At 42.2% G+C, this 18,442-nt stretch overlaps 1 protein-coding gene across 1 annotated transcript in view; it reads right to left on the reverse strand.

Moving 5' to 3' along the window:
• Positions 1–310: 310 nt before the first annotated feature.
• LOC148017442 (protein PLASTID MOVEMENT IMPAIRED 1-RELATED 1-like) overlaps positions 311–18,442 on the reverse strand; it is a 33,331-nt gene continuing 15,199 nt past the window's right edge. The window contains exon 2 of the mRNA XM_087662884.1: positions 311–1,747. Coding sequence (XP_087519010.1) covers positions 691–1,747 — 1,057 coding nt within the window. The 3' untranslated portion in view covers positions 311–690. The remainder of the gene's footprint in view (positions 1,748–18,442) is intronic.

Consider the following 18,442-nt stretch of genomic DNA (forward strand, 5'->3'; position numbering starts at 1 on the left):
GTACCATGCTGATGAATTATATCCTCTGTGAAGATAAGAGGGTTTGCGAATTCACATATATTTTTGTTATCCAGATTTGAAAGAAGATTGTGGCTTGCATTGATAACAACATGGAGTCTCAACCACCTTTTCCTGGTTAATGGAAAAGAGAAATTGAATTGAGATACAATCATATCAGTCATTTGGTTACAGATTTTCCCAATGAGCATGCTTGCAATGAGCTACAGCCAACATCTACAATATGAGCATTACAAACAGGCCCAAGGTACCAAGATTAGTTGCCTTTGATCAATCACCATGTGCTAGTTCATGAAAAGAAAAAGAGGTTGATTTGAAATATGATTCTATCAAACACCTGGTTACACTTCAGACTAGATACTCTTGATGTGATGCTCATCTCAGCAACTGAATCTTGATTCCCCAAGGATATGCTTGCAATGGAGTGCAGCCAACATCCATGGCACAGGTATGAAAGACCAGGGCAAGATTGGTTGCTTTTGATGTACAAACAGGTGAGCAAGAAACTCTCCTGACAAACTTATGATACAATACCCAAGGGCATCTGAATCTTTGAATATACTATGTGAGATCAGAAAGCTAAGTATCAAGCGTCATTATACATGCAAAGTTCCAAACTTTGAGACAACTATGAAACATATGTTTCAAAAATAGCTATCTGCACATGCCAACTTACTTCACTCGTAATGTCTGTGGCTCATAAACAACATCTGGGTTCCTGACATGTGACTTTAGTTTCATAGAGTCTTTCCATTTGCTTGACGAATTCTGCAGCCGTGAAGATATGCTCCAGAGTGACCCACTTTGTTTTCCTTTGTCCTTTCCTCCAAGAGAAGATGAGGTGGATTTTGATGTTAGCAATGGATGATTCCTGGAGTTCTTTGACATGCCATTTGCAATAAGCCAACGGGAGCCTGTCTGTAACTGTTTCTGGCTTCCCCAGCCAGCTTTTTTGTCCTCCTGAGAGTCTTTGAGACCAGCCATGTGTACACTGGTGATCTTGAATTGCTGTTCAGGTTGAGAGTCAGCTTCTTCATCCTCACTGTTTCCCTTGATGGAAACTGTCCTTCCCACCTTTGGTTTGGGAGGTTTGACCATGCGTTCAGCCTGGACAAATGCCATCATAGGAGCACCAATGGCCTCATTGTTCCTCAAAGGGTCACGAAGTTGCACCAGCATAGCTATTGTTAGTGTGTTCCCCATGCAACCCCATCCTGTTTTTCCACTGTTTTTTCTTTTCTTCTTATCCTCGTCTGTGACAGGAACAAGCTCTTGATGAGCTGCATGGTGTGCAGCCATTATTGCCATTGTATCCTTCTGTGTTTGTGATTCATCATATAGCCCAGCATCCAGAAGCATCCACTCATCTAAGGTAATTGCCATGTCCATCAACCCATGGCTGCTACCAGAAGTTTCTGCTGGAACTTTGGCTCCTTTCATCAAATGTACTCCAGTTACACCTTTTACTGCCCCCATGCCAGCTTCGGCTGTTGATTCTGATTGAACATCAACTGAGAAGGCATTCAATGCATATGGGGCATCATCCTCAGTCATATCTGATTGAATCTTTAATCCATCAATGGCCAAAGCTTCTATCTGCTGCATTGCCATAGGTGCCAAGTCCTCCAAAGAAAAAAATTCATCTGTGACTGTGTTCAGAGAGCGCCCATGTTTCCCATCAGCTCGGCTAATTTCCCTTTTACTGGCAAATGACCCTTCCAATGAACGCCTGCCATTCCAACCACAAGCAAGAAAAATCTGTTAACTGAAAAGAAAAAAGGAAAATGATACTCATCTGTTTGGGAAGTGAGAGCGCATCCTTTTAAAGCAGTTGGGGATACATTTTGTTGTATGTACTAGCTGCCATATCAACAAGGATTGGGATAAACCTTTTAAACACTTTTTTTGGTACATTTGACTATTGAACATAATGCTAGCTCTTATTTGTGCACCCAAAGTATGCATCAACCTAAAAATGTTCTTCTAGATTGTAATTCTGCATGCATGCATGCCTGCATTGTGTGAGCATGTGTGCATGCGTGCAAGCATACATGCACATATGCATGCATGCAGGTATGGATTGGACTCAAAGGAATCATGCATTCATGGGTGTTCAGTCATTTCAAATTTACAGATACATTCATTGCTCACTGCAGCAATCTTTAAATGATTGCTGCTGTACAGGTGCTTTAGATGTATCTTATATAAATGTCAATTACCACTATTTTTTATTTTTGGAAAAGGCTGTGTTATAAAGTCTTTTCTCATTAGACATTTATAAGATAACGAGCAGTGGTTGAGAGAGAGAGAGAGAGAGAGAGAGAGAGAGAGAGAGAGAGGACATGTGAGTGGTGAACTGCTGCCTGCATGAATTCTTTTGTGCAGACCTGCTGCCTTGTTAAGATTTTAGCCCTCATTAATCCAGATTTTGGCTTCATTTTTGCCTGCTTGATGGGTCTGTTCTGGACTCCAGTTTGACTGACATGAAGCTGAACTGACTGATATGATTTCTTTCAGCTTCACATCCGATCTTGTCCCATTTTTTCCCTTTTGTTCAGTTCTTACCCTCTGTTAGTCCTTGCTCTTATTCAGTTTCTCTTTGTTCTTTTTTCCAGATTTGGGTAAGTTTTTTGTATGCATGCATGCATTTGCATGCTGCCAATCCTCTTTCTCTATGGACTCTGCTGAATGTGTTTAGGCCCCCCTTCAAAGAACGGCAAAAGAGAGAGAGAGTGCTGAGCACCATGGCATCTTTTGTGAGCACCATGGCAGACCCCCCTTCACAGCACTCAGAGAGAGAGACACACACCACGCATTGAGCGCATTTCACTATGCATGAATGAGCTATTGAAATATAGTGTGTTTAATATATTAAAGTAGGTTTGGAGTGTACTCTACATGTGCCACATAGGTTAGGTAATAGGCTAGGTAGATGGCTCAATTATAATGTAGAATAGATGCATATGAAGGCTTCAATTGTACAGCAATCTTCTCCTAAGCTGCAACACATAAACATAGTTGTCAGGTACAAAAAGTATGGTACGGTACGGTACGATAAAATACGGTACTAAATGGTACCTTAAGATTTTATAAGGTATGGTACGAAATTACTACGAAAAAAAATTACTTCATTATTTTGAACTATAGATGATAGAATAGATGTTTAAAGTCTAAATAGCAATGCTATTGGAGTATATAAGATGAATACTTGAGGGTAACACGCCAAAACCTCTATGGCATATGCCGCATGCGCAACATGCGCTATAACTTACAAGTACATACATAGGAGTGGATACATCATACATGAATGATCATATAAATAAGAGGCATATATGCTTGAGAGAGAAAAGATTGAGAGAGAGAGAACGAGAGAGAGAGAGAGAGAGAGAGAGAGAGAGAGAGAGAGAGAGATGAAATTTTTACGAAAAAAAGAGAGAGATGAAATGACATGAGATGCTTTATTAACGTCTACAAGAGACCAAAATGACCTATGAGACCAACAGTTACCAAACAAACCACCAAAGGTTTTGGTAAAAGATTTATGAATTTTGTTATGGTTTTGTTTGGCACTGCTAAGGCTAAAGTAGCTACCGATGGTACATTCACTAATTCGTGTACTCTCAGAAGGTACATTAGGCCAAGCTATCCTTTGGCCTAGTTTTATTAGCAATGTGTACTAATGCTTTGGGTTGGGTGGTGCAAAATGAGCTGTGAACAAAGGTAAAATCGATAGGATTAAGCTACTTGATTCTCAAATGGTGCTGAATTTATTTATTGATAGCACTAACATATTGTGAAAAATGATGAAACATCAATTAGAAACGTTTGGAACTGCTTGAATACCTTATGTATGGCCTTTGGCTCTAGGATAAATCATAACAAAACATATATGAGGAGTCTAATCAAGCTTCCACCCCCTTTCTTGGTTGATCGATCAAGGCTACAAAATCACCACCACCACCAACAACCACCATGCACCAAAAAAAAAAAAAAAAAAAAACCCCCCTTTTTTGTACGAATTCGTACGGTACGGTACGAACCGTATAGTACGAACCAGTTCGTACTACGTACGAGTGCAACTATACACATAAATGATACTCACCTTTCATATGTACAGGAAGTTAACTTTGCTCATCAATGCCATCTAGAGGCTAGGACACAGGAGCAACACATTTGCAGATGCCCAGCATATTATGAGATCTGACAGAGATTTCACCTCTTCCAATATGGCTTGCCACTTTCAGCCCACTCTACTGGATCCTGGAGTTCCCTAGTCAGAGATGTATAGGCCTCTTCTTTTGTGATCTTTGCAGACACGAATGTTGAAACAGTCGACAGCATGATCCATAGAGAGTATTAGTTAGCGAGCTATCGCACACATGACACGTCTTCAGATATCTAGCTACACATGCCTCATCAAACTCTGTAGCTTCAAACTTGGAAGCCCGCTCAAGGGGGTGATACTCTATTGAGCTTTTAGATCCAGTGCAGCAGGCATCCCCATTCACAATGCCTTGACTACAACTAATGCATCATAGTGAGATCTAGGCCATTATTGTTGGGAATAAAGGCCCTCGTGCCTTTAAATGTGCTCGGGTGTGAACACACCCTTAGCACTTGTACTTACACATATATATCTACACACTTGTCATTGTACCTACAAACGTGCACACTCTCTGCTCTGCTCTCTCTCACTCTCTCTGTCTCTCCGCGCCTGACGAACACCTACTGTCTCGATCTTCGTGCCTGACCGTCACTACAAACTGAGGCACATTGCCTTTAGGTGGGAGGTTGTTGGGAATAAAGGCCCTCGTGCCTTTAAATGTGCTTGGGTGTGAACACGCCCTTAGCACTTGTACTTACACATATATATCTATCTAAAAACTTAAAGGTACACACTCGTCATTGTACCTACAAACGTGCACACTCTCTGCTCTGCTCTCTCTCACTCTCTTTGTCTCTCAGCACCTGATGAACACCTACTGTCTCGATCTTCGTGCCTAACCCGTCATTACAATTATTACCTCAACGAGAGACAATATTGGATGATATCCATACTACTTAGATAGTGGGAAGAAATGTTCTAAACGCAAAAAACACAACCAATCGTACAACAAAGCACAGACTCATAAACATAGAACACAATAAGGGTAAGGGTTAGGGTAACTCAAAGACAGTGAACACAATGAATAATGAAGTAAATGAATAACAAATATACAATGCTCATGCAACAAACTCACTATGCAATAAGTACTGAGCATCGAACTCTCGTATCTCTAGAATCAAGGCAAAGATTTGTGAGCTATAGAGTGTGTCATACTCCAAACAGATCCCAAATCGCAACAAAAGCAGCCTTTGTGTGTCGAACACCAACAAACGCAGCTAAGGAAGGCTAGATCTAATGCATACTGCTCCTGAAACCTGCAAAAACGAGATTAAAGGAGAGTGGACTGCATGCCTATTTATAGAAAGTTTGGGACTAATTTTGCATGTAGGACATAGTAACTCTCTAGGATTGCATTTCTTTTTAAAATAAGAAGGTTTCTTCATTAATTCAGACTAATGCATTTTTAGCATAACACCTCCTCTTAAGCCCAAAACTAAGCTATGAAAAATAGGCCCTTGATGTGTATTTTCTTTTACCCCAAGATATCCCATCCCAAAGCAGCCAGGGCATCAAGCAAAGGATGCACGTCAGTTGCCCAGTGACCTACCAAGACTAAAGAGATCTTACCAAGGGAGCCCAAGTCATCACCACAGAGAGGCCATGGCATCAGACCAAGGATGCACGTCGGTTGCCCAAGGCCATACCAAGTCCTGCAAAGGCGGATGGAATCAACAATGGACTTTATGTGTGTGTGTGGTTTTTTTTAAAAGGGCTTTTGGTGTAATTTATTCAAATGATTTAGTATTAAGTGATGGGTTCAAATGAGTTTTCGTCCCGTTGAGTCACTATGCCCCAAAGTACAGGAAAAGATGAATGGATAGCCCCACTACATTCATAATGTTAGGTTAGACTCATGCCTACACTCACAAAGGAGTGTTGGTGATCTTTAGTAGGACACTGGGACACTTTTTACTCTTCGTACGAGAGGTTTTTTTTCCCTAGATTTATTTCTTTTATTTTATGTGCCTGTATTATACAATTTTAGGCATTTCACACTCTTTGGGTGTGAATGCCCTCTTACAACCCTAAGGTTTAAGGGTTGTACTTTTTACTTGCATCTTACATTTCAAATTATTATATTGGGTATCGTGCTCTCACACTCTACACTGTCTACTGTACTCTCAACTGAGCTTCGATCTCTTCCTACTCTCACATTTGGTATTAGAGATGCGCCTCAGGCTCAGTTGACCTCCTTGGCCAGTCCAACTCAATCCACCACCAGCAGCTCCAGTTCGTCCGTCTGCAACAGCAGGTCCATCACCATCCTCGCTGAGTCTGCCACCAGCAACGCCACGACAGCCTCCAACAATCCTCACCCCAAGTAGTGTTTTTGTTGCACCTACCTTCTGCCTGCCACCAACACTACAGGCGCCCGCCCCCTCCGCCAGTTCCCTGCATAGCAACTCAGCTGCACCTGTCTCCAACTACACCACCCTACCTAGCCCCTGGCCTATCCGCCTACTGTGTCACCTATTCCAGTCACTACTAGCTCCCTACGCCCGTGCAGCGCCTTGTCCTGACCAACTACCTGCATCACAACTACCTTCCTCAATCTGCCCGCCTAATCTATCCACAATGCCCGCTTGTTACTAAGCCGCCCGCTCAGTCAATTCTGCCGCCATGACCCGTCAGATACAATTGGAGAGGTTTTTTCTTTTCTAATTAATCAATTTTATTTAAATTTACTTCTCTCCAAGGGGCTTGTTGCCCGAGCAAGCATTCGCAGTTTCAGCACGTGACTAGGATACCAATACTGCACAAATTTTGTGCATTTTGCACTAGACATTTGGGGTTTTGCAGTCAACTCAGTGATTGACACGTACATCTGTGACAATCTGAAATAGACTGATTTCGTGCATTTTGGGACAAGAAATTTTGGGGCTTTTGCATTTTCAGTGATGCTAAACACTTTTTGCACCTTGGACAACATGAATTTAAGACAGTTTTGACAGTGTGTGATTAAATTTGCTAATTACAGCAAAGCACTTGTAATTTCTGAAAAATCTGAGATTTCTAGGTTATTCCAGCTTGAGATATTGCTCTTTTGCTCTCTAGTCAGCAACATTTATCATAGCAAATCAAGGAGGTGATGTAATTACATATGTATCCAAGGAGGATAGGCTCAATGGCAACAACTATTCTCTCTGGTCTTTCATGTTGAAGAATGTGCTGATTGCGAAGAATCTGTGGAATTATGTCGGTGGTGAAGAAGTTAGGCTCGGAGTTGTGGCTCCTACTACTCCTCTAGGAAGACATGGACAACGGGCAACTCAGCCTGTTCAGCCCGCTCCAGCTCAGTCACTTCCCTAGAGATCAGCAGCACAAAAGGCATGGGATACACGAGATGCATAGGCTTTGTCACTGATTGCATTGGTAGTTCAGCGGTCTATCATCCCTCGCATTCGGTCTGCAACTTCTTCACAAGAAGCACGGCTGAACTTAGAGCAGATGTTTGCTGAAAAGAATGAGACACGCATCTCTTTCTTGAAGAAAGAGTTTGAAACAATGAAGATGGATGCAGGTGATTCTATGCAGGATCATCTAAATAAAATTTAGAACTTGCGTGAGCAACTTATGAATGTAGATGAGTATTACTTATATGCACAATTGATATCTACTATCTTGAATTCATTGCCGCCCTCGTACTTGGTCTTTTATACAGCCTTGAACCTCACCGTGAGGATTTCCCCACAAGCACTTACTTTCCTTCAGCTGGTCAGTTTTCTCTTAGAGGAGAAGCAGACAAGAAAGAACAGTGGTGTGGATGTTATAGCCTTTGAGCAGGCTTTTATGGCAAGACAAAAGGGCAAGGGTAACCCAGCAAAGCATGCTCTGCAGAGCTCTGGGACTTCAGGCACTTTACAGGGCAATAAGAAACAAGGGGCACGCAAGCCAAGAAGCGCAAGTGCCACCATTGCAAGAAGCCAAGACACTACATCACTGAATGTAGAAAGCGCATAGCCAAGGACAAGGAGTCAAGAATGTCTGTTTCTGACGCACCTTCTACTACTACTAAGTCCGCATCCTTTGTTGCAAACAGGAACTATTATTTTTACACATGTAGTTATGACTCTTCTTGGGCTGATAGAGCATTTAGCTCTATTGAGAATGCGGGCACATGGTTTTTTGACAGTGATGCTTCCAAACACATCGCATCTCACATAGATTTGTTTGCTTCTATTATTGCATCCCCGATTGGCAAGTCTCTACAATGTGCCAACAATGCATCATACCCTGTTAGAGGTATTGGGGAGATTGTGTCGATAGCCATTGATGGCTCTATTATCTGCTTGCAAGATGCCTTGTTTGTGGCAGGCATAAAGAAGAATTTGTTATCTATTTTTTCTTTGGCAAGGTATGGTTTGCAAGTCACCTTTGATAATGACAAATGCATGGTGAGAGATAAGGAACACATGACTTTGGTTTTGACTAGCACTCTATATCATGGGTTATATGAGCTGGATGTTTTTTTCAATTGATCAATCAGTCCATCTAGCATCAACTCTTACTCTTCCTATGTCACAGGCAGAGTTATGGCATGCTCACATGGGGCATGTAAACTATGGTAGCTTAATGGTTATGCAGCGTATACAGATGCTTGACGGTTTACCTCTCTTGAAAAGACCTCTTAAGCACATACGCAAGGGATGTATTTTGGGAAAAATGCATCATTTTTCATTTCCTTGTGATGTTACTTTTAGAGCAACTGCCAAGTTAAAGATTGTGCACTCATATGTATCTGGTCCTATATGCAGACAAAGTCATTGGGTGGTTGCTACTATTTTGTCACTTTCATTGATGACTTTACTCGTTTCTGCTGGGTCTACTCTTTGGTTAAAAAGTCAAAAGTGTACGATGCATTTTTGGCTTTTGTAGCACTTTTTGAAAATCAATCTGGCTATAGAGTGAAGAGTCTTCGTTTGGACGGAGGAAGGGAATACATGTACCCTATGCTGAATTCTTTTTTGAAGCAGATAGGCATTGTTCATCGGTACACTACTGCTTATACTCTACAGCAGAATGGGTTTGCAGAGAGGAAGAATCGGTCACTCATGGAGATCGCCAGATGTATACTGAAAGCAAAGAGCTTGCCACACAGTTTCTAGATGGAACCAGTTATGTGTGCTTGCTATGACTTGAATAGGTATCCTACCAAGGCATTGAAGAATGTCATGCCTTTTGAGACTTGGAACGGTCGAAAACCTTCTATTGGGCATTTTCGTACCTTTGGGAATCTTGCATATGTACACATTCTCAAGGTGCTCAAGAAGAAATTGGGTAACAAGGCTGTTAAATGCATTTTTGTGGGGTACAACAATGAGAGCAAAGAATATAGGTTATATGATCCTATCTCTAAAAACGTATTTGTCAACAAGGATGTGGTTTTCAATGAAAAATCAGAATTATCTCTTGCTGGTTTTAACACATATCAGGCTGCCAATGATGTATTGAAGGGCTGTTGCCCATTTCTTTCAGTGATATAGCTGGAGCTTTAGCAAATGAACTTAATGTTCAGCCAACTGCTCCATTGGGTAATGCAGAAAATCAGCCCATGGCTGATCCGAATATTCAACAAGGTGCTGAATTTCAGCAAAAGCTTGTACACAGTCAGGAGGCTAGACAAATGCCTAGATGGTATTTGCAAACTATGAAAGATAGTCATTTGGATACTCCTATTTCTGGTCATGCTAGAAGGCAAGCTCGTACGTATGATGGAGCACATACCATGGAGTTTGTTATGGCAACAAATACATTTTATGATGAGGAGCCTGAATGCTTTGAGGATGCACAACATAGTGTGCATTGGATGGCAGCAATGCAACCTGAGTTTGATTCCATCATAAAGAATCAAACATGGGATTTAGTGTCTTTGCATGTTGGGAAGAAAGCCATTGGTACAAAGTGGGTCTATAAGCTAAAAATGAATGCAAATGGATCCATTGACAAATATAAGGCCGGGCTTGTGGCCAAGGGCTACGCACAAAAGAAAGGCATTGACTGTGAGGAGACATTTGCTCCTACCTCCTACATGACTACCATTAGGTTCATGGTTGCTTTGGCTGCCCATTATGGATGGACCGTGCATCAACTTGATATAAAGACTACATTTTTACATGGGGAACTTTGAGAAGAAGTCTATGTACAACAGCCCATTGATTTTGCAGTTGAGGGATCCAAACACTTGGTCTATAAGCTTAATAAGGCTTTATATGGTTTGAAACAAGCTCCTCAAGCTTGGTATGCAAAGATTGATGCTTTTTTACTCAGCCAAGGGGTCTATATGTTGATGATCTTTTGGTTACAGGGGCACATGCTGATCAAATTTCAGCATTCAAACAAAATTTGCAACAAACTTTTGAGATGTCAGATTTGGGGCCTTTGCAATGTTGCATTCAATTCATTCATGATGCTAGAGGCATTGGATTGTCACGATCGAGATACATCGGTAAACTTCTTGAGAGGCTTGGCTTACAAGATTGCAAGCGCTCTCACACTCTACACTGCCTACTGTACTCTCAGCTAAGCTTCAATCTCTTTCTACTCACACATAAAACAAGTAAAACAAGCCCACACTTGACTAGGGTAAGTGTCTAGTCTTGGATTTTGGTTGTGCGCCTCTTTTCTTCGATTGGCACTCGTCATCATAATAGCCAAACTTTTGACAATGTTGATAATACCTATTCTACTTAGGTTATTTTGTAATCCATGTTTAAGAGTAGATTGAGAGTTCCTTAGGATTCACTAGTCTTGTTTCAATTTTTATTTTGATTTGAGTTTTGTTTGCCCTTGCCTTGTTGCCTTCTTTGACAAGATGCAACTAGGGTCGCCTCTATCGAGGACATATTATAAAATTGATCAAACAACCATGCATAACGCAAAAAGCTGACACTCAAACTCATAGAATGTGGGCATCTGAGGCTGTGAAATCACCTATTGCACAAAATGGGAATATTTTCTTGACAGCTTATTAAAAAACAAGGTAACATGATCATCAAAGCACTTAGAAGCCCTAGTGGTTGAAAACTCAGCGAGGAGATGTCCATACTCAGCCAACTTGACTTTCAAGTTATCCTTTTTTGTGATTTAAAAGTTTTTAAGCTCATGATCCAAATTTATGCGACAAATCCCATCCCAAGCCATATGCAGTTAGTCAAGTCTACCCAATGCTCGAATGTTAGATCAAAATACTAAAGCTGAGAGTCAAACTCGGACAATAAGCCCTACATAAGCTCAATAATAGCTGAGGTGTTACAAGCCTTCCGTGAGCAGACAACCTCATATGGAACAAGGGCAAGATCAAGTTGAGGTTCCAACCCTTACACTAAATCCCATAGGTTTTGAGAGTCTAAGATATGCCTCATTAAATTTAACCAAGTGGTGTAGTTTCACCCGTTGAAACGAGTCTTGTCATTAAAAGCATGCTTAGTGAATGAGCAACTAGAACCATGAGGTGTTTGTGAAGATGGATAGATGGGATAAGATGGAGGATAAGGTGGTGGTGGATAAGGAGGGGGTAAAGTTGATAGGTAGAAATAGACTACTAATGTCCAATGAATGCCAAGTGTTGCGGAGGTACCAAAATGGGCATAGGTCCATAAGATAACGTAGGTGTAGGTAAAGGCACTGGGACACGATAGCCCTATTGAAATATCGGCTGGGACACAACATAATGTTTGAATGGTCCACTAAGTAAAGCCATAGAGGCAAACTGCGATACCAAACAATCCACACTAAAGTGTGTCTGGGATGCACTCCCAAAGGGATAACTCCAAAGTGTGTGTGGGAGCTCGAGCCTCCGTCACAGGTACACCACATGGAAACGAGTATGTAGAGGTCCCTAAGGCTATGCATAAACGTGCAGAACCCCCTAATGTAGTGTGTGGTGCACCTAATGAAAGCTGAAAGGAAGGTGCAGTAAAAGATGAGGGAGGGGTAGGTGGGAGCCCGAATGGATTTGTGATGGATGTTACTCTAGGAAATATGGTTGGTCCTTTTTATCCATTAGATAAAGATGCACCTACTCTATATAAACCATAAGAAATAAAATCATTTGAAGGAAAAGGAAGGGGCAGAATACTTACAAATTTTTCTTTTAGCTTCTTACCGAGTTTTGAGTTCATAACAAAATATATGTCTTCCTCATTACTCACAAACCAAAGTTTGTTTTGAAAAGTCCCTTCTTAACGAGCATCCCCCGATCCAACAGAAAATACAAAATCAATTGGCATAGAATCTGAAATAACAGGGCTTTCACCTAGCATTGGAGAAAAGAAATCTCTGGAAGCGATCTGTAATCCGAGCCAGGTTTCACTTGTGGATGGCTAGTCCATAGTGGAGATTCCAAAGATCCTGCAAGATCACTAGTTCTGTGCACCGAATCTAAAGGGAAGAAAACTCAATCTTACCTTCAACCTCTTACTGAGCCCTATGCATAAGAATAAGATCATACTCAGTGGCAGAAATTTGATATGGTCTATAGACTCCATGATAATCCAATGGTTCTGCATCCATGTCAAATCAGACAATAGCAGGCTAAGAGACCTACTTGTGATCGTTTCTGTCTATGTTTAGCTATGAAGACTAGAGCGGTGTTGAGAATATGTTCGAAGTCATCTAACTCTTCAATTGTTCTTACTTCTGCGAATGGGCTTTCTGATCAAAGGCCAAGGTTTCTCATAGAGTACCTAGCTCCAATACCATATGAAAAAATGCTCTAAATGTAGAAAACACAAACCAATCGTATAACAAAGCACAGACTGATAAATACAAAACACGATTAGGGTTAGGATTAGGGTAACTCAGAAATAGTAAACACAATGAATAATGAAATAAATAAATAATAAATATAAAACGCTCATGCAGCAAACACACTATGCAATGAATATTGAACCTTGAATTATTGTATCTCTGGGATCAAGGCAGAGGTTATAAGTTATAGTGTATCGTACTCTAAACAGACCTGGATCGCAACAAAAACAACCTCCGTGTATCGAACACCAGCAAAAACACAACCAAGGAAGGCTGGATCTGATGAAGTCGGCAGTGCAAGAGAGAGAAAGACTTAAAACACAAATACCTGAGGAGAGAGAAAAACTGGTCGATATCTCTTAAGTGCAAACACAACTTGTGGAGGAGAGAGAATATCAAGGCAGCAGTCAAAAACTATAAACGCAACTTGTGGAGAAGAGAGAAGATCAAGGCAACAACACCAAATTGTTAGCAACAGCACCAAATGATGATGTGACATCATCATATTGTAGGCATTAGCTCCAGGTACCACGCGACAGTTGATGTAGACAGGTGGCAAAGGCTGAAATCAAGCACCAAATCATAGCAAATGGATCAAAAAAGCTCTAACTACGATATCCTCCACAAACTGTGGTGTGGGCAGCAGAGATATGGCTCTTGAAGCCTATAAAAACGAGATTAAGAGAGAGTGGTGGACTACATGCCTATTTATAGAAAGATTAGGACACCCAAATTAGGTTTTGTATATGGGACACAGTAACTCTCTAGGATCGCATTTCTTTTTTAAATAACAAGGTTTTTTCATTAATTAAGTGTGTTTTGGGGATGTTTAATTTGGGCTAATGCAGTTTTAGCACAATAGATAGTCATAGCTTTTTTCATCATATCTTTACTACCTAGATAGTCATGGCCATTGCTTTCACTTCCATTATGAAGCACTTAATGAAGATACCATTCATAGATGAAAATGTAAAATATTAGGCGTCATGAGTCAATTTGACCTTCTCTCTCTCCCCTTAAAGATCGATGAATCAAGAAACACAAAAGTGTAGAAAGAGCTTTCTAGTAAATAACTAAGCCAAAGACATAGCTAGGAAATAACTTAAGAAGCCACAAGCATGTTGCCTAGGTAGTTTATTAGAGGAGATATATAACACTATGGGAATGAACCAGGGTTGCTTGTTCTCTCGGACACCTTTTGCCTTGTATGTAACAGAGGGCACTGATTTTATAGGTAGAGGATGTGGTAATGGAACATCACTCTCTTTTGACTATTAGTCGCTTCACTACTTTGTGTTGTTGACATCATCTTGATATCTGACTCATACTTGGGATAGTAGCGCCATATGGATGCATAAAACTATTTTTGCACACATGAGGAAGTCTCAATGACCATTGGAAAAACCAAAATCATGGTGTTTCATGCATCCATGCAGGTTATGAGAGGGACAATGATCACACATATAAATAGTCAAGTGGAGGTGGTAGACTCCTATGTCTACTTGGGCATCACTTCAATGTCGCTAGGAACCATTTTTTGCTGAGGCAAGCATCACGAGACATTGTCACACGAGGGAATGTCGAACTTGCAAAGATAGACTCACAATTGTGAGAGTGCACACTAGAAAGAAAAGCAAATATAGAGAGAAGAACAAGACTGGAATAAACGCAAGTGAGAGAAGAAACAAACTGACTACAATGGCTGAAAAATACAAGGCTGCAACAATTAGCCCAAACATGCAACATTGAGCAAAAGTATGGTCACCAGATAGTAGCAGGGAAATGAGAGAAGAATGAGAAAAGCTGGCTGAATGGATGATCACAATGAATGAATGAGCGATGCAAGCAGGTATTCTTCAAAGGACTTAGCCGTGATATTTCTCTTATATCTTCTATCACTAAAATATGGTGTTCTGCACAGAGACTAATTCCAACAGAGGTAATGCACATAGTTGTGCTTTTGTGTTCATAGCAGCCAGAAATGTCAAAAACGTTTAGAAATAAAACGTCAAAAACATGTTTCATAAGTTTCTTTTAAGAGGAGGTAAAATAAGAAACATTGATTTTTTTATATAGGGATTGTTTATAGCTTTAACTAGGGAAAGAAGTGTTGAGCTAAAATATGCATTACTTGCTGGTTAGCCTCTTAAACAGCCCCAAAACACACTAAAAATGCTCTTTTAGAGTAAAACCCTAAAACGAGGAGCGGTTCCAGAGAGTTTAGTGGAAACCCTAAAACGGGGAGCAATTCGAGAAAGTTTAGTGGAAACCCTAATTTTTGGGGCGTCCTTCCACATCTATAAATAGACAAGCTGCCCCCATTCAGCCATCATCCTTGTTTGCAGGTTACACCAGCCCACACACCCTCTGCTGCTGTTGGCGCCCAGTTTCCAGCCTGCAGCCCGCCTCCATCTGCTGTCCAGCCATCATCAACTACAGCCACATCACCTTCAGCCTGTCCATTGCTGTAGGCGACAGCTCTCAACTGCTGGCAACTGCTCCAGACTATCCCAGACTGTTGTTCAGCCTGCTGTTCATCATCTCCAGGGTCAGCCAGCCTGCGTTTTCAGCATTGCAGGCCCTGACACTCTCAAACACTGTTTCAGCCTGCTGTTTACAGCAAACTGTGCACAGTTTCCAGCCCCCAATCAGTGGTACACTACTGCGTTTACCAGCTTCCAGCCTCCAGACTACTGTGTTTTGGTGACCAGCCTAATGCCATTCACTATTCAGCACTCCTACACTCCGACTAGTGGTCACAGACTTGGGATCCGTCTTCGGTGGACGTCACACTCCGACATTGCTCTGTCCTTGAGCACAATGTACACTCTTACATTCATTTACAGCATTCATTCACTTCAAAGTTGTGTTCTCTCTCTCCCTTCTTCTGTTTGTGTTTGAGTTTTTGTGTTTGAGTTTTGAGTTTTGCGTTTAGGGTTTGAGTTTTGCCCTCTGTGTCTGTGTCTACGTCTTTATGTGTCGTGGTCGTATACTCCGTGTGTCCTCAGTGCAAACCCTAGTACTCTTCTTAACATGGTATCAGAGCCGGTGCTCTTGTAAAGAGTATCCTGCAGATATTGTTGAGAGCTAGTCTTTGTACAAGGCACACAATACAACTCGTAACTGAATCACAATGTCTCAAACACCTTCTTCTCCAGTTCCTATGATGTTTTATTAGGCTTCTCCATCATTGGAGACCCTGAGACGGCATTATGGACTCGGTGAGGAGAACGACACTCCACCTTCGCCAGATTTCACTAACATGATAGAGGAGGACTTAAAGGAGTACTATCGCAACAAGTACGGTGATGTTTACACCCCTCCTACTAGTTTTCCTACCACATTCGGACCGGTTGGTGAGGCTGGCCACCTCTCCGATCATGGAGGACATACGGCATTCGGAATGTCTGGCAATCCATCTTCATCATCTCCGCCAGGTCCAATGTTAGGTTTGTACAATTCTTTTGTGTTGCATGAATCAAAACCCTCACATGTTTCTTCTTTTGAGGTACAGGATCCGGATGGCTTTGCGTATGTGAACTTCAATAGAGGGGGGGGCTCACGAAGCAGATGAAATTCAGGTACATCTACAGCTTCTGTTTCATTTGAGCATATTGCACACACTTCTCACTTCCCTCCCACCCACCCTCTTCTATATCACACCTTGATCATCTCTCATCATCTTTCCAAAATCTTGGATTATACTCCACATCTGCATCACACACCCTAGGGGTTGGATCTACCATCTCCGCTCCTAGCACCTTTTCCTTCTCCACCCCATTCTCTACCTCTTTGCACCATGGTACTTCGTTAGGGGAAATGCCACCCTTTAACACAGTGCCTCTCACCTTTTAGCAAATGAGCACACCCATCACTCCTGGGTCGACTGTGATGGGCATCCCCCTCACTATCCCCAGCTTCACATCTCCCATGATCACTCATACACAGGGGTTTCCATCCTCATCTTACGGTGCGTCTTCACACTCTCCTTGGGTTACACCTATGCAGGGATTCCCATCTTCTGCTCCCCGTGTTCCCATCCCACCTCGTTAGGTTCCTCATGTGGCTACCATGCCTATGCCCAGTCAGCCCATCCCTACCTATGGATCCACCTTGCACACTACCCGCATGCCTGGTGGGCACTCTGGGGCCCATTCCCAAGTGTACTCCACTCCCCCATCCTACCCCCACTACACTTTTTCACACTATCCATCTCCGAGCACTACCACTCCTGTTGCAACAGCCAAGAATCCCTTCACGGATAAGACACATTTTAATGGGTCAAATTTCACTACTTGGTCAAATTTCATGCAACAAGTGCTTGAGTCTTAGGGTCTTTGGGACCTCGTCATTGGTCTAGAGCCTATGCCGGACCCTCGACTAGCTCACCCTGACTACATCCGTCAATGGAGAGTCTGCAATGCTATAAACCAATGTTGAGCTAATGCAGGATTGCTTCCTGAGTTTCACTCTCAGTTCCAGCACTTCCCACTCGCTTCAGAGCGTTGGAGTCGCCTTCTCGACCGCTATGCGGCTCGTGATCGTACTCGGCACATCAATCTCGACTTTGAGCTTCAAGAGTTCTCTCTTAAGGAAGGGGATGATCTGAAAGTCAAGCTGGCTAACTATAGGCGATTACTTGCCGAGTTCGCCACTACTAGCTTTCCAAAGTCAGATGATGATCAGGATACATTCTTCTTGAATAAGTTGCCCGCAAAATACTTCAATTTCATTGAACACATCATCTCCCAACCTCGATTGCCAACCTTCTACGAGTTTGAGTGCCAGTTCTTGCATTACGCAAGGCTGCATGATCAAGTTGACAAGAAATCCGCATCACAGCCTTATTCAAAGCAGAGGGGGTTGGTTGCTTCTTCTTCGAGAGGGAAAACCACCAGTGGCAAGAACTCGCTAGATGTGAAGGCAAGCCAATCAAAGGGTGACTCCTCTTCCTCCGATGGAACCAAAGAATCAAGACTTATCTGGCAGCAACTCCCTAAGAAAAACCAGTTTTGCACACACTGCCAAAAAGTAAACCATGTGGACGAGGAGTGTCGCTCCAAGGCCCAAGGTCTTTCACCTAAAAAGCCTCAGCAGACTGTTGCAACTTCACAGTCCAGTGGGGCTACGCCTTCCGCTGCTGTCCCATCTGCTCCTCGAGCCCCCACAGCGACTGCTGGACATGTGGCACCCGGACAGCCTCAGCGGCTATCCTTCTCTACTCCTGAAGGATTGGTTGATTCGTCTGCAAGTTCCGATCCCGTTGCACTTCATGCATCTATCTCACCTTTCTCTCCACCTCGTAAGGCATTCCCTTGGCAGAGCCCTACTACTGGACGTACATGATGGTGGCCACCTTCTTAGACTAGCATGTCTCTAGGTCCTTTTGGATACCCTAGGTTAGTCTAGCATTCATTTTTTGCACTCTTAGAGTCGGCCCATAGAATTTTTGTCTCTACATTTTAAGTCTTCCATTGCATTTACTCACACACACATACACATTTGCAT

The sequence above is a fragment of the Lygodium microphyllum genome, chromosome 22 (genome assembly GCF_053477565.2).
Source record: "Lygodium microphyllum isolate KBCC chromosome 22, Lygodium_microphyllum_v1.1.10, whole genome shotgun sequence".
Lineage (NCBI taxonomy): Eukaryota > Viridiplantae > Streptophyta > Polypodiopsida > Schizaeales > Lygodiaceae > Lygodium > Lygodium microphyllum.